At 35.9% G+C, this 17,528-nt stretch overlaps 1 protein-coding gene, 1 non-coding gene and 1 pseudogene across 2 annotated transcripts; 2 read left to right on the top strand and 1 right to left on the bottom strand.

Annotated features, from left to right (window-relative positions):
* The first annotated feature begins 2,522 nt into the window (after positions 1–2,522).
* Positions 2,523–2,604, top strand: trnal-aag. The gene has a single exon. It is a non-coding gene; the product is annotated as a tRNA-Leu (tRNA).
* Positions 2,605–3,801: 1,197 nt separating this feature from the next.
* Positions 3,802–6,033, top strand: LOC109050453 (annotated as a pseudogene).
* A 1,509-nt stretch (positions 6,034–7,542) lies between these two features.
* Positions 7,543–16,893, bottom strand: LOC109050359 (mucin-17-like). The gene is made up of 11 exons (XM_042759889.1): positions 16,030–16,893; positions 14,735–14,850; positions 14,327–14,385; positions 14,153–14,218; positions 13,840–13,970; positions 13,635–13,685; positions 10,917–11,091; positions 10,547–10,708; positions 9,772–9,857; positions 8,414–8,571; positions 7,543–8,093 (listed from the first exon to the last, which is right to left on the bottom strand). Exons 1-11 carry the CDS (start codon positions 16,877–16,879, stop codon positions 8,049–8,051), a joined length of 1,899 nt encoding a protein of 632 aa, XP_042615823.1. The 5' UTR covers positions 16,880–16,893; the 3' UTR covers positions 7,543–8,048.
* Between the last annotated feature and the right edge of the window lie 635 nt (positions 16,894–17,528).

Here is a 17,528-nt window from a genome sequence, read left to right as displayed (position 1 = left end):
TGTAGTTGCAGTGTGTATAAATGTGTATTTAAGATAATGAAATAGAATAGACTTGCTAATTTAAAGTGGTACACTTGTAAATATCTATTTATTTATTTTTATTTATTTATTTATTTATTATTTTGATTAAACTAGTTTAAAGTAAGAGGGAAAATTAAAACATTTAGCTGAACTTTTGCTGGAATAGTTGAAATTGTTGAAAATGTACTCAAGCTGAATCCCACCTGTTCCAAAAAGTCAGTGACTTCTCTTATAAAACTGCATTTTTTATTTTTATTTTGGTGTAACCTCTAAAAATAGTTCAATCCAAAAGTGTTAAGTGTAAAACATGCTGAAGATTAGCCAATACGCTGTCGATTCATTAAATGATAAGCTGTTTCCTCTAAAAAGCTGTTTATTCAGAGTAGTGAAACCTGTCCTCCATTGACATCCATTCAAAAAAAAAAAAAAAAAAAACAACTTCCTCTGGTCTCCTTTCCCACATACTGGCAAACCGGAAGCTTTAGTATTAGCCATTATGGTTTTTTGGCTAAAAGTTGCAGGCTTGCCTTCTAGTGTCTTCGGCTAAACTCTGCAGGGCTGTGGCCCTCCAGGAAATGAGTTTGAGAGGAAATAAGGAAATGAGTTTCTGCTTTAAACTTGGTTGCTGGCCAAAATACCAGTCCAAAATAAATGTTGTCATCTCACATCAAAATCCACCAACATATTTGTTTAAAACGGCTTTGGAATTTTCGTTTGTATATGGAGTGTGCCATTTGGAACATGATGATGACTTGACTAGAACATGACCTTGACCTTGACCTTGACCTTGACCTTGACCTTGACAAAGGCTCATCATCAGCAGGTTATATAGAAAAAGCTAGACAAGGCACAATGGAAACATTAGGATTATATATACACAAGGACTAATAACTAAAGGCACACCTGAAAGTAATCAAGACAATGAACCAATGACAAGACAGAACTGAAAACACCTGGCAATATATACCAACTAAAACAACACAACGTGTGTTGGCGCTGCGCAGACCCTTGAGAGCCACGGTACTTTGATGTCACACACCGATCGGTCTGTGGAGCGCTGCTTCAAGTCGAACACACCTATTAACAGGGGAAACACATGACCAGATCACATGGGGAGCAAGGAAATCACACAACATTACAAGAACCATGACTATGACAATACGTCAAAAAAAAGACATGAAAACGTGAACAAAACCAGAAACAGACGTGACACATTGGTGAGCAAGTGATGTAATGCAGAATTTATCCAAATCTGTTCTGTAAAAATCTTTCAAATGGCCTAAGGGTGAGCACATTTTCAGCAAATGTTCTTTTTTGGGTGAAGTTAACTTAACATTGCATTTTTGTTCAACGCATTTAATTTTTTTTCCCCACAAAAGTTCACATACAATAATTGATGGATCCCTTGCAATACTAGTACCAAGAACCCCCTATGGGTTCACAGACACCCTGTTTGAAGATCCACTGATGTAGTGCTGTGTTTTTTGAAGGCACATATGGGTTTAATATTTTTCCATTTGGCTAACTTCTGTTTATATATATATATATATATATATATATATATATATATATATATATATATATATATATTTAAACAAAGAAGTTAGCCAAATGGAAAAATATTAAAACCATACAAAGGTGGTGACCTACCAACCACAACTGAATATCAACCCTAGTTCTAAGACCTCTGGGAAGACACAACCACAACAATCATATCACCCAATCACCAGCAGAGGTCATAATCACCACAGAACTGATCCAATCTCCATTACAACCTCTATACATCTTTAGCTTATCTTTAATTTTCATGCTTTCTTTTGCATTCCATTAATCTTCCTTACAGTTGTCTGTTTATATTAAATATGGCTACCTTTAATTCTGGATTATGATGCTGGAGTTTGCATGCTCATGTAAAGGATTTAAGATAAAAGATACTGCAGAGCATATCAAGAATAGTGGATTCATGCTGAATATGTGTGTTTGGTATTATATATGTAACATACAACAGCATATAGGGTATAAATACAAATTCAGCATGAATACTGCATTCTTGATATAGTCTTACAGATTCACGATTAAACTAATTCAAGTTAATAGATCATGCATAATAAAAGATGGCTCAGTTGTGTTTGAAAAAAAAAAAATTTCTTATTCATATTTTCATTTATGCTCATACCATAACTGTACCTTGTTTTCAACACCATTGTTATTTTTTTATTTTATTTTTTGCACAGTTTTTATTGATTGATCGATTGATTTTCTTTAGGTGTTTTCACATATAGTACACTTTAAATGAACCGAATACAGTTCAGTTGAAGTAAACCAAAAACGAAGTGACCTCTCGTTGTGGTGTTCACAAAAATCAGGTGTGAAAACGCTCGATGATGAAATTTATTCTGAATAACTACAACGGACCTCGACACTAGCGGTGTGAGAAGGCTAAGACTTTGGGAGCACAGTGAAGAATTTTTTTACATAATGGGTATAAAGTAGTCTATATGGGTAGCGTGGCCGAGCGGTCTAAGGCGCTGGATTAAGGCTCCAGTCTCTTCGGGGGCGTGGGTTCGAATCCCACCGCTGCCAATGATTTTGAATGCATGACGTTGACTTGGTCAAAAATAGTTAGCAGCAGTGAGAACGTTTTCAAAAACCATTTACAGCTCTCGTGAAAAAATACAAACGTCTGAATGTCTGCATGTGGGTGTTCCAACACAGGCGGAAGTGCTGTACCGTACTGACTGAATATCGGATCTCGACGGAAGTATCTCATTATTCAGCATACGTAAATAAATAAAACAGACTGAATTTCGGTTCCAAGTATATTGCAGTTCAGAGTCACTTTAAGCAGGTGCAACAGACGAACATGCAACGTGTGATAGTAAATTAAAGCTACTTGCGGTGAGAAATTAACTTTTGTGTGAAAGGTTCGAGCGGTCTCTAGTGGTGTTTCACAAACGACAGCAGTGCAGACTATGCAAGTATAAGTCTGCTGTAAGTATAAACAAAAGCGGGTTCTGTTAATGAACGCTTAAATCTTTAAAATATGTTTTATTCGCTTTATCTTCGATCTATATCTTGAATAAAACATAAATGAGAATGGCCTATAAGGGGACCTTTGCAAACTGTGCAAACGCGTTTCAGTCTCGTGTTTTTTGAACCTTTTTGTGACTCGTAGTGAGATACGGGTAGCCTACTACCAGCTTGTTGTAACCTCTTTTATACAGTCAATGGTTGTAACCAACCTTGTTATGGAAGTTTATAAAGTGAATTTTCATCTACTTTATTATAAACAATTCTATTTGGCTGCCGTGAAGCACTGCATCAATGAAGCTGTTTGAATAAAGTGAATAAATTTGGCACTGTCCCAAGCTTATCTTGTAAGGATCTGTCATATGGTGCCTATTGAGCAAGTGAAAATATTCAGTTTACTTGTGTTCAGGCAGCAGGCATTTGTAACCGTTTTGATGTTCATACACATTCCTGCAACACCCGTAAAACAACTGTACTATATTAGTTACTCAGATACATCTAGCTTATCAAATTAGACTTTCTGACATCCCTATAATTCACTTCATCAAAACATTTATAAACCTTGATTGGATATACTCCAGAACTTAAGGTGAATTTCGACCACTTAGATCTCTAAAACAGGAAAGTGGAACATTTTTTTTCTCTCAAAGGAAAGTGTGATCTTTTAAAAACAAGTTTTAAGCTTTGTTGTTGTTAAATGTGGACATTTTTTTTCATACAACAGGCAATTTGGAAGTATGTGGGATATGACTTTTATGTAATCAGCAGCTATATGAAACTGGACCTTCATGCTTTCTGATTAAAAACACTGGGGAAGAGCCGAGAGTGAGTGCCAGATCCTTCTACAAAGGATGAAATCTCAAAGATCTTCAGAACTTTTTGCAAGCTTTGAAACAGCAGCACAATTTTGAATCAGCATTAGATCTGACTGAGATTCAAAAGAAAGTTCCCCAACGTTCTCTCAAAGAGGTAAGCTCATCGACACCAAAATATCTCCAATACGGATGAACATGCAAGTGTCCATTGTAATGTGAGTGTTAGTACTGTTTGGTTTCAGATTGAAGACCTGATAATGACCCTGAAGTCACGAGTGCTACACAAGGTGTATCTACAGGTCCGGAGTCAGAGGAGAGAGGAGCGCAAAGCTAAAGGTCCCACTGAATTGTGGGCAGAGCTGGTACAGAAAATCTCTAGACCCTATGAGAAGACTATTTCTTCTGCCTTTTCCCAGGTCTGTATGAGATATTTGAGAAATTACACCAGACACCACACCAGGAATTGTACAGGTTCACCACAATAATTTCTCAGCCTTAGTCTAATTACACACGGCTTTATAGAGCTTGTGGGGAAAATTTAAAATTAGTTATGCGTTTGACTGAAGATGCTTAAACAGTCACTACATTTACCAAACTAAGAAGTGGAAAAATTGTAATGGATAATCTTTGCATTTGACAGTGAGGTTATTTACCTATGATACTTTTGAACTGCAATGATACGTGTTAGTTACATTGATGCTTATTCTTGCTCCATATGTATGTAATTTCAGCAACTGATTCTGTCATTCTCTTACGATGCTTATATATGACTCCTATTTATAGCACACCTAGAGAACAAAGTAATCAGCACTTGTCAGTCAGTTACAGTGTACAATATTTGACTTCTTTTATTGCCTTTATAATCTCAATCACTCTTATAGCAGATAAAATGTTGCACAATTTCAGTTTGTTTTTTAATTTGTCATCAGATGCTTGTGATTGCTGCCATTGAGCCCTGTGGCCTGATGGACTCTGACCCTCCACATCCCATCAAACAAACACCCGCTTTCTCCAGTCTACACCCTATTCAGTCCCCTGAAACCCCATCTCGGCATTCTTCCTCAGGCATAAGCTCAAATTCCAGCATTTCTACTCCCTCCGTTGCATCTCTTATTCAGCCTGACTTTAGTATTAATGCTGCTGACCATATAAGCCAATTTGATAATGCATCAAGCAGTTCACCTCTAGTGCCTAAAATGCCTAAAACACCCACACCAAGATCCTTACAGATGATAAGAAGCACAAGCGAACTGCAATCAGAAGCATAACCAACAGCATCCAGTCCTATTTCCACTGGTCCAGTGTCACCGTCAGTTTCCCCAAATAAGCACAATAAAGTTCATTTGGAACTGTTAGATCATGATTACCTATGCAAACCAAGAATGCTGAAGAGTGTTGAGCATTTTGACAAGATTTATTAATATCAAAGTGGACTGCAACAAACTTCAACGTCATTTTCTCTAGTTACACTCCAGTTTACACTCACAGTACACCAAACACTACACCAAACCTGCAAAAATGCCAGCTTCCTCTTCAAACAGTGACAGGGACGTCCTACAGGCTAATGTAGCTGATTCTGCTTCATTACCACCGAAGCTCAGGCCTCCCTTGGGATCCACTAAAGAACTCTTCAGTGAGTCATCTGTCACAGAACCAGCAAAGGACAAAAAAGACTGGGTTACAGCTGGCACCTGTCCTCTCAATCCTTTGGTAGTTCCGATAGCCTTGCTAAAAAGACCATATGCTTAGCCAGTCTCAGGCTGAACCTCTTCAGAATTCAACTTATTAACGTTCTGTGTGGATCTTATGTTTCACTTTGCTACAGGTTCAGATGCTGTTCTTTTGCCTGGAAAATGTGTGCATATCAAGTATTCATATTGTTATATATAATAAATATATTTACGTTTCAAAATGATGATTCTGATCAAATAAGTTAAAATAAGTTTGCTGTAAATATAACCAAGACATAAAAAAATTAATGAATGTAACATTAAATATTAAGCCAAGTTTTTACATTTTAGAATGTGGAGAATGTAAAAAACCTTAGTTTCCAATTTGTACAGTTTGAGATTATCACCACCAGTTACTCACCTCTGATTGGGGCCCTTGGAAATATAATAACCTGAATGCAGTTGTCATCCCATGTTAAAGAGATATACATTAAATTTATGTTTGTAATTGTACATGTGACATACCCAGAGTTTCACTTACAGAATGTAGCTGGCAGTGCATAATGGAGTCCAGCTGCACCTTTAAATCATAGTTGTAATATTTAATCTCCACAAAGCTGCCTCTAAAACAATGGCCACTTGAAGTTGTACCACTAACAAATCAAAAAGAGCTAAAAAGTGATTACAGAGGCTCAAGAGTGCTGAAGAATTAATTGCAAGTATTCTAAGATTTCCTTCTTCTTAAACTGAACTGCAGCTGTACCGATGCGCTTAAATTGATGGCTCTCAAAAATTACATTTCCCTGTGGCTTCCACTACTGTTGCCAAGTCAAATCATAAAAAAGGTCATAAAAATAATATATTAAAAAACTAGAGAGGAATGGAATTTTGTGGTGCAACTGAGATTTTGTTTTCTTAAGAGAACAGCATATTAGTTCAAAGTTTGAAGTTTAGTCTGATCAACAAAACCTAGTTGCCAAGTGACCAAAACAGTGGAACATATCCCTGGTTTTGGTTTAGTAAATATTTCCTTTTAGCATAACTTATAAGATGCAGAAAAAACGTTTACTCACCCTCATGCGGTCCCAGGTGACAATATTCTTTTTTTTTTCTTTCTTTTTTTTGGTGGAATATTTAACAGTTGCTTTTTTATTAGATTAATTTCATAAATCAGAATTGTTTTGATAACTTTTTGTCACAAGGGCCTTGACAGGACTGGTGTGTGCCAATTTTCATGCAAATGGAACCAATAGTGCAGAAAAAGAATTATAAACAAAACAGTATACAAACAGAAGGGTTTACCCCTAGTAAAACATAACCTTTAGAGTGAGTAACGCTACACAAGTGAGTAATATGTTTACACAATGACCCACGAGTCTCATTGCACCACAGAGATCTAGGTACATCAAGTTAAGTGATGCTTCCATGTGTAACATTTCTCAATAGCAGCTGATTATCAGTTTATTTTTCCTAATTATCTGTTCGATGTGTGGCGTCGCACCCAACAACAACTCACCATCCCTCACATTGTCTGACATGCTGTTGATAAGATATCTGAGATAAAGCAGCTCACTTTGTGAAACACTAGGCTAAAATACACACACACAACGTTTTGGAAAGTTGAAATCACAATTTGAAAGCAATTATCTTAAAATCTGACTAGCCATTTTTAAAATGTTAAGGATAATATTCAGTATTGCCAAAAAAAAAAAGTAATGTAACAATATAATCTGAAGGGAATAAACTGAGGGGTAGAATATACAGTGAGGAAGCCCCATTAACTGTGCTTTTGTTGTGTGTCTGTGAATAGGAAAACATTAAAAAGTACGAAAAAGAACTAATCAAGAGGCATTCAAATAATTGGGAATGCTGTTTTGTGAAGATTCTCTGTCCCACTCTGCGAGATCATGATATTTGATGTTTTCTTATAGCACAATACGCATAGCTCAAGAATATCACTTTGTTGTATTTGATTGCATTTACAGAGGAAAAAAACAACCAAGACAAACAACTGAGAATATAATTTATTTTAACATAAGCAAGTGTCAATTTACAGACAATGTGTGGAGTATAATGGTAATAAATAATTTGTGGTTAATATGTAATTTACAAACCAGTTTATATTAATGCAATATCATAAAGAATACAAAATGATAAGAAATGATACCTGAAGGAGCAATAAAGTAAAATGATAAGAAAAAAAATACATAAAAACAAGATATCTCATTTTACTACACTGATTATTTTAATAACATATCCGAAGATAAGCAGGGCATATCTGAAGTTCTACCGCTTCTCTTCATCATGTGATAAAACACAATATGGTCAGATGACGTTTGTCACACACTGAGGTACAGAAAATATGCATAATTGCACAACTGCTAAATTGTATGGTATGAATAGAATGCTCAGCAGTTTTGATGGATAAAATCTGTGTATTTTTAAACCAAGCAATAGATACACTTAGTATGTTATACAAAGCCGTAATGCGTGTTTCCACACACATAGAATATTAAATATCAAAAGATGAACGGATCTGAGGTCTGTCCATTTTCATCTGTTAAGAGCAAAACAAGGAATGAGGAATTATGCAAAAGCCATGATAATGATGCTGTTACAATGCTTGTATTCTACTGAATTCAACAGAAAAATCATTGGTCATTTGTAATGAGTACCTTCTATGGAAATATGTAATTGTGTATAGGTCAGAAATTAAAATGTGTCTTTTCTTTATTAACCAGATAGATAGTGAATTAAGATAGTTCTAGTGGAGCCCTGTTGCTGGGTGTAATAAAAGCATAGTTTTGTGTATACTGACTATTTGTAAGAACGACATATGTCGCAAAATGCGTATTTGTGTATCCTCTCAATACTCACAGACTGATCCCTCTGAAGATACCGGAGATGAATACCAGGTTCAGGTGAGAAATTCTGGGTGTAAGACTGATTTGCAGAGAAGTCTGGTTTATAGTTTCCAAAACTCTCGTGTGAATGTCTGCCTCCTGGTGAGTATACTGGGTTATCATATCTGTCAGCTGGAAATACAAAAAAATTAATTAATCAGAGACTTGTTAAACTATAAAATGAATATCCCATGAGAAAAAAAAATGCAATGCTCTTATTGGACTGAACATCAATATAAAAATATATACACTACCAGTCAAAATTTTGGGATCAGAACGATTTTTCATGTTTTTTTATAGGACTTTCCTATGCTCATCAAGGCTGCATTTATTTGATCAAAAATACAGGAAAAATGTAATATTGTGAAATATTATTATTTAGTAAAATAAAGATTTTCTATTTTAATATAAATTAAAATCTAATGTATTCCTGTGATGCAAAGCTGAATTTTCAGCATCGTTACTCCAGTCTTCAGTGTCACATGATCCTTCAGAAATCATTTTAATATGCTGATTTATTATCAGTGCTGGAAACTGTTCTGCTGCTTAATTTTTTTTTTTTTTTTTTTTTTTTTTTGGAACCTGTGACACTTTTTTCAGGATTCTTTGATGAATAAAAAATTTAAAAGAAGAGCATTTATTTAAAATAGAAATCTTTTCTAACAATATACACTACTGTTCAAAAGTTTGGGGTCAGTAAATTTTTATTCTTTTTTTTTTTTAAGAAATTAAAACTTTTATGCAGCAATGATGTGTTAAATTTTTAAGAAGAGATAGGAAAGATTTATGTTGTTAGAAAAGATTTATATTTTGAATAAATGCTGTCCTTTTTATTTGTCAAAGAATCCTGAAAAAAATAATCACCGTTTCCCAAAAAATATTTGGCATCACAACTGTTGCCAACATTGATAATTCTAACAATAAATCAGCATATTAAAATGATTTCTTAAGGATCATGTGTCACGTTATGAACAGCACTTCACACACAGGCTTGTCTGGTCCAATATAGTTTTACTGCCCAATCCTTCTCTCTTGGCAAGTTTATATTACATCACAAGAGGTTCATAAAATATGTTATGTAACTTTTTTTTTTTTTTTTCATTTTGGAATAATATTCTGCATCCATGCTTTATTCAGGTTAATACCAAGTGATTACCAAACTAATTATTAACAGAATTGTTAATTTTAGAAAATTGTACACAAAAGAAATAATAATTTGGTGAATGGGTCAAATATTCAAGTATCCTACCACCTACAGGTAATAACTGTTGAATGATGCAGAAAATGTATTTTGAGTAAAATGTAATTTTTTTTCTCTTTTTTTTTTGCTACCTGTGTATGATGTTTTCTTTTGTGGTGGCCATTCAAAGTCATCCTCTAACCATTCTTTCACTAGCTCTTGCTTAATGTCTTTGTTCCTGTGAGACAGAAATAAAGTTATGGACAGGAAGGCATAAAAACACATTTATTCATGAAAACACCCACTTTTTTCCGATAAACATACCAGATTGACATAGCCATATAAATAAGAGATTTTTCACTGATTTTTAGGGGGGCTGATTTGAATCGCATAGGGTGGTAGCCTTCATATATTTCAGGAGTACAGCTAAATAATCAAATAATATTAGAAATGTGTCAAATTAACAGTAAACTGCTCCAGGCAGCCAGCTTTTCTGGTCTTGAGAGTGGCTAATCAATTCTTATTTTAGAGCATTTGCTGAACAAATCTACCATTAGGTTTGTCTGCAAATCAGAACATGATCTTGCCATGATCTTGTGTTCACAGTGCCTGAACAGCTTGCTATCATCAACGGAAACATGACTTTTTACAATTGTACATGACGTTTATCAGGACATTCTGCAGGCCATCTGTCTGCTAACTGATGATCAACAGATGTCAGGTGAGGCCACAGTTCAACGATCCAAAGCACAGGAGTAAATTATTCTGCAGTAGAAAACAAGCTTTCTGGAATGTCCCAGTCAAAGTCCTGAGCTCAACATGATTAAATTGCCTTGGCATGACCTCAAGACCACATGACACCAGACATCACAAGTACTGTACATTGCTGAACTAAAGCAGTTTAATAAAGTGCATGCAATTACTTACCTCTTCACCGTCCGTTTGTTTATAAAGAGATAAACTGTCAGGATTGCTACAGTTAATACTGCTATGGCTGCCACTATTCCTAATCCAGCATAAAATCCAACTTTGTGCACCTGTAAACTGCAATCTGTTCCCATGTACCAGAAGTCATCACTATGGCGGCAACTAGAGCAAAAATGCATTGTAAGTCCTTTTAAATTTTCAGAGAAAGATCTGTATATTTTTGTGCAACTTTTGGTTTTGTTTAATTTAAATTGTTCCAGTTTCCAGTCCAGATCTTTAACCACCACACCCCCTAAAGAAGAAGTACCTCTCTTTGTCAGAGAAGTCTAAAAAATATAAAGAATATAAAAGTAAAACAAAAAGTACATACTAGCAGGATGGGCCCTGATCAGAAACTTCACAGGTGCCTCTGTTCTTACAGATTTTCATATTATTATGTTCTGGACTGCATTGGGTCAAACATTTCACTATGTCATCAATGACAACTGCTTCAAAATACTTTTCGTATCCTTCAAGAAAACCATCCGTAGCCTTTGCACACACCCCTTTGAATGTGGAAATAAAAAAAATTAACAGTCATAATAGATAAAATAAAATGAATAAATTAAAGCATTCAGACACTTAAAAAATTCCTTGATTTTAATAAAAATCTTATGTTAATTTGGCCTTGTACTTGGGACCAAACTTCTCCTCTAAGATTTCCCTGTATTTTTCAACATCCATTATTTCTTCTCTTTTATCACAATGAGCTATCATTAAAGATTAAAAGCAACCCCACAACACCATGTGGCCAGCACCGTAATTTGATATAAATATGGTGTTTTTAAGGTGTGGCCAGCATCAAATTCTCACTTCATGTATTATTTTCCATTTTAGCTGAGAAGCCATATTTTGGTCTCACGGCACAACAGCATCACTTTTCAGCATCATTTTTGAAAAGAATCACCCCTGTTTAAAATAATCACATTTTGTTTGCTTTTCCAGCCTGAAATGAAGATGAACAGTTTTTGTTTTATCCAGGTGTATTTACTCCGTGCAACTTATAACCTCCAAGTGAAAGATATAACACAGACATCTCAGAAAATAAAAAAAACAGAATCACTGAGTTGGAAAAAGCATCGCCCCCTCCTAAAAATTACTTAACTTAATCAGGTGTAGCTAATCACATTCTCAGTGGCACACTCTGTGATCAGCTGTGGTCATTTTGATCAGCTGAGCATGAAAAGAGCTTTCCTGGAGCATTTCAGTCCTTGGTAGTGCAACTGAAGCAAACAATCAACTATGGGTGGCAAGGCACTCAAAAGATCTCTGGGATAAAGTTGTGGACAGGCACAAATCAGGAGATGGATACAAAAAAAATTCAAAGGCTTTATCAATGACTAGAAACACAGTGAAGTCTATTATTAAGAAATGGAAGGAATTTGGTAGAACACAGACCCTTCCTGGATCAGAACATTGCTCCAATCTGGATGAAAGAGCCAGGAGGAAACTGTTCAAAGAGGCGACCAAGAGGCCTACAGCAACTCTGAAGCAGTTGCAGGAATTTAAAGAGTGGACATTGTGTGCATGTGACAACAATATCACAAATTCTTCACAAATGTGGCTTGTATGGGAGGATTGCAAGAAAAAAAGCCACTCCTCAAGAAAGGCCACATGAAGTCAGACTGAGCTTTAACAAAATGCACCTTGAAGATCCTGAGGCAGATGAGAATAAAATTGAATTAATTGGCCTCAACACCAAACAATGTCTGGCGGAAATCCAATTCAGCTCACCATCCAAAAAACAGCATTCCTGCAGTAAAGCATGGAGGTGGTAAGATCATGTTCTGGGGGTGTTTCTCTGCAGCAGGGACTGGAGCACTTGTCAGGATAGAAGGAAAAATAGATGGGGCAAAATACCATTAAATTCTTGAGGAAAATCTGCTGCCTCTGCCAGAAAGTTGTCACTGGGAAGAAAGCACACAGCAAAACTGAGCACACAGTGTTTGAAGGAGAAAAAGGTGAATGTTCTTGCATGGCCTAGTCAGAGCCCAGACTTAAACCCCATTGAAAATCTGTGGAATTACTTGAAGACTGCAATCCACAAACACTCACCATCAAATTTAACTGAATTTGAGCAGTTCTGCAAGGAAGAGTGGACAAATGTTCTTATAGTCTAGATGTGCAAAGTTAGTAAAGACAACATATCCCAACCATCTAAAGGCTGTAATTAAAGCAAAAGGTGGTTCAACAAAATACTGACACAAGGGGGGTGATCATAGACGTAGGGTGAACCAAATCCAGGGTAAGGCCAAAAGCAGCCAAATGTATTAAATATCATAAACCCTTCTTGTTAGGCAACAACCAGACATGGTTGTCATTTAGGCTAATAAAATGTTTAATGGAACTGAATTTGTATTTAACGTGATTACAATTTAACAAAAACATTAGAAATTGATCATTAGGTTATATAACATTTCCTTTACACAGTTATTCGAATAGCGAATAAATTATATATAGAAAGTGACATTATCACTTACTTTGATCTATTGCGAGTTTGAGCACTCTCAAGAAAAAAAAAAAACTATTGTTATAATCACTGAAGCTGTATACACTGTGAAATTAATCTCTTACTTACATTGTACGGTTGTATTCACTGTGTTTTTATAAACTGTGAGGTATTCAGTCAGAGAACGCGCGCGCACTCAAAACTGATGAGTTTCAGCGATGACTCATCTGAACGGCTCTGATTGGCCATTGCATTCATAAGCTCAACAGAATTGTGTGTGATTGGTTAAAATGCGCAACACTGTAAAAACATCTAAAATGAAATTTGTTCATTTTCACTTTGTTAGCAACAGACGTAATAGATTTCATGTGTTTGTGCAGGGGCATTTTTGCACCAAGTCCCCATGGCCACACGGTCCGCCTATGGGGGTGATCCTTTTTCCAACTCAGTGGCTTTATATTTTTTATGACATGTTGGTGTTATATCTTTCACCTGGATGTTATAAGTTGCATTGAGTAAGTACAGCTGGATAAAACAAAAACTGACTATTCTTCTTGCTCATAGCACAGTAAGTTAAAATACAAGTTACTGAAAACTCACCACCAAGTCCAGTCTCTGATGCAATGGCATTATTAACAACCAATCCTGAGTCTAGAATTGAAAAAAAAAAAAAAATTAAAACAAAACCCAACAAAAAACAAAAAAAAAAAAAAAACACACACAAAAATACGATTTTACAAACATAGATTAATAATGTAGACAAATGACCATTTAGATCACAGGGAAAATGCATATGATGACCTACCTGGATTGTTTTTTATGTCAACAAGAGCGTCTCTCACTTTATTGACACTATTTTCATAAGTATTTTGGTTTTCTTTGCTATTTTCAATGTCAAGAAGGACATCATGCTCAACTTTCAGACTAGCCGTTTCCCTTCAAAAAAAGAGAAAGAAATAAAGAATATAAAAAGTACCAGTTAATTTGTTTATTTTTTTAATTGGTGGTATTTTTTTAAATTTTTTTTTTTAAAGCAGTAAATTGAGAGTTTTGATTCATTTATGTAAAAGTTTTTGTTACTGTATATATATTTGGTTTATTAAATTTGGTACTGTTACCTGTTAGTTTCCTTTAAAGACAAACTTCTTTTTCTTCTTTGACTATTTTGTAATGGTCCACCAGCACTTTGACATGAAAAAAAAAAACAAAATTAAGATGACTTAATAGTCAGACATTATAAGGGCATACATATAATGACAAAATAGCTTGTGCTGTCAAAGTAAATGAATTACCTTAGAATTATGTTGGCCACATGCAAAAATGTGGATATTTTTTCATAAGACTTTACCACCTATAATTGAATAAAATATATATGTAATATTTCAAGCCAAAAAATTATGACCTTTGCGGTCCAAAATATTGTTTGTGAATGTCTTGAACACTTAAGTCACTTAAAAATACTGCAAAGGTAACAACTTATACAAAGAGGCATCTGCAAACAAATGATTAAAAGTTAGAGCTTTTTTAAGAACTAACATAACTAACTTCACTTAAATTACTGTACTTTAAATCAACTGGTAATTTTTAGTAAATGTATGCAAATATGATTTTTTTTTGTAAATGTATGCAGACACATCATCACTCAAAGTTTCTGGACAATAATATTTAAGTGATCAAGCAATCTAAACCACGATACTTACTGTTCTATTAAATTTTTCCTCAAAATTTTTATATGCATCTGATGATGAGTTTTTAAAGTCATCTGTAAAACTTTCATTTATTTCCATCGTAACATTGACTGTCCTTTCAATGTTATCTGAAACAAAAGTAAATTAACATTTCAGACAAATAAGTATATAACTTTTAAAAAAATAATTTTAAAGAAAAGTATTATTGACAACTAATAAAAACTAGAAAGGGCATCTGCCTTTTCATGTAGTCTAGTTGTTGTGTTTTGTAACTAGGTTTCTGTTGCATCTACAAAACTTGAAGTTATGCCATTATTTAACTACACCTTTATGCAGATTTGAAGAAATTGTAATAAACTGAATTTTAATTAATGAGACAGATCTCACTGGAGAAAAAAACTGCAGTAAAATCTCGGTTACGTATGTAACCCTCGTTCCCTGAAGGAGGGAACGGACACGTCACGTCATGAGAGACCAATCTACTTTGAGTGTAAACTAAATGAGCCAATGGACATTGGCATGCGATGATTGCATCCAGCTGCTGCTGTTCACAGCATGAGCATAAAAAGGCAGCCGGTGCAACGCATACCAGGTTTTCACTGAGGAGCTGAGCCAGGATCCTGGTCGGTCAGTGGTGGTACAGCAGCCGTGGCAATGGGGTGAGACGTCTATGTTCCCTCCTTCAGGGATAGAGGGTTAAAATACGTAACCAAGATGTACCCTTTTAGTCAGTCACTCTCGACATCACATAGGTGACCGACGAATTGGTGTCAGTAGAATTGGGATATGGATGCTGCCCCTTCCAGTGTCCTGTGCGAGCCGCCTGCATCCCTTTTTGGTGTAGGCCGGGGCTTGCAAAAAGAAGACCAGTCACTGTTGTCGTAACACTACCCACTCAGTGAGATTGGATAACACTGGGAAAACGTACCCATACCACTTGGAACAGGAACGTTGCAGAAGCCCCATCCTTCCCGAAGGAGGTTTCAGAAGCACTTACACAAATTTTTAGATTTTGTGTAGTTTTTAATGAGGTGTGTGAACCACTCGACACAGGAATGTCCACCGCTGAAGCGCCGTCCGCCAACACAAAAAGCTTCCTAGGGTGTGTTGAACTCACCGTTCACACAAGATACTGGTAGGAGCAGAAAGATGTTATAGCTCAGCTCCAAAGCGAAAAGCTAGTATGCGTTGCATCGGCTGCCTTTTTGTGCCTTTTAGTTTACACTCTAATTGGATTGGTCTCTCAAAGCAAGATCCCAATTCGTCGGTCACCGACATTATTACCAAAACTTATTTGATAGACAGACCTGGAACAATTTCAGTTACAACAGTACTGCAGAGTCTCCCCGTAAAACCTTTCGGACAGAAACAAGCCTGGTTGTTTGGATATGGAGTTCCACCATTTTCACACTCAATAGGTTTGGCAGTTGTGGTTTTGGTCGTTGACTGAGTAGATCTTGTTGTTGTTGTTATAACATCTTTTGTAGTTGTGAAATCAGCTGTAGTTGAGGCAGGATTTGGTGTAGATGCACCAGCTTCTGTCACAATAGTGGTGTCAGCTGTAGTTGCAGCAGGATCTGCTGAAGTTAAAGCGGATATCTCTGTTGTACTATCATCTGGAGTTATAGATGTTTCTGCTGTATTTGGCGGTTCTTCTGTTCCTGTGACATCGATAGTTGTTGAAATATCTGATGAATCAGTGGCATCAGCTGTAGTTGCAGCAGGATCTGTTGAAGTTACAGCAGAAATCTCTGTTGTACTATCATCTGGAGTTATAGATGTTTCTGCTGTATTTGGCGGTTCTTCTGTTCCTGTGACATCGATAGTTGTTGAAATATCTGATGAATCAGTGGCATCAGCTGTAGTTACAGCAGGATCTGTTGAAGTTACAGCAGATATATCTGTTGTACTATCATCTGGAGTTACAGATGTTTCTGCTGTATTTGACGGTTGTTCTGTTCCTGTGACATCGATAGTCGTTGAAATATCTGATGAATCAGTGGCATCAGCTGTAGTTACAGCAGGATCTGTTGAAGTTACAGCAGATATATCTGTTGTACTATCATCTAGAGTTACAGATGTTTCCTGCTGTATTTGACGGTTGTTCTGTTCCTGTGACATCGATAGTTGTTGAAATATCTGATGAATCAGTGGCATCAGCTGTAGTTACAGCAGGATCTGTTGAAGTTACAGCAGGATATATCTGTTGTACTATCATCTGGAGTTACAGATGTTTCTGCTGTATTTGACGGTTGTTCTGTTCCTGTGACATCGATAGTCGTTGAAATATCTGATGAATCAGTGGCATCAGCTGTAGTTACAGCAGGATCTGTTGAAGTTACAGCAGATATATCTGTTGTACTATCATCTAGAGTTACAGATGTTTCTGCTGTATTTGACGGTTGTTCTGTTCCTGTGACATCGATAGTCGTTGAAATATCTGATGAATCAGTGGCATCAACTGTAGTTGCAGCAGGATCTGCTGAAGTTACAGCAGATATATCTGTTGTACTATCATCTGGAGTTATAGATGTTTCTGCTGTATTTGACGGTTGTTCTGTTCCTGTGACATCGATAGTTGTTGAAATATCTGATGAATCAGTGGCATCAGCTGTAGTTGCAGCAGGATCTGTTGAAGTTACAGCAGATATATCTGTTGTACTATCATCTGGAGTTACAGATGTTTCTGCTGTATTTGACGGTTGTTCTGTTCCTGTGACATCGATAGTTGTTGAAATATCTGATGAATCAGTGGCATCAACTGTAGTTACAGCAGGATCTGTTGAAGTTACAGCAGATATATCTG

This window comes from Cyprinus carpio, chromosome A7, assembly GCF_018340385.1.
Source record: "Cyprinus carpio isolate SPL01 chromosome A7, ASM1834038v1, whole genome shotgun sequence".
Lineage (NCBI taxonomy): Eukaryota > Metazoa > Chordata > Actinopteri > Cypriniformes > Cyprinidae > Cyprinus > Cyprinus carpio.
This window is presented reverse-complemented; position numbering and strand designations above follow the sequence as displayed.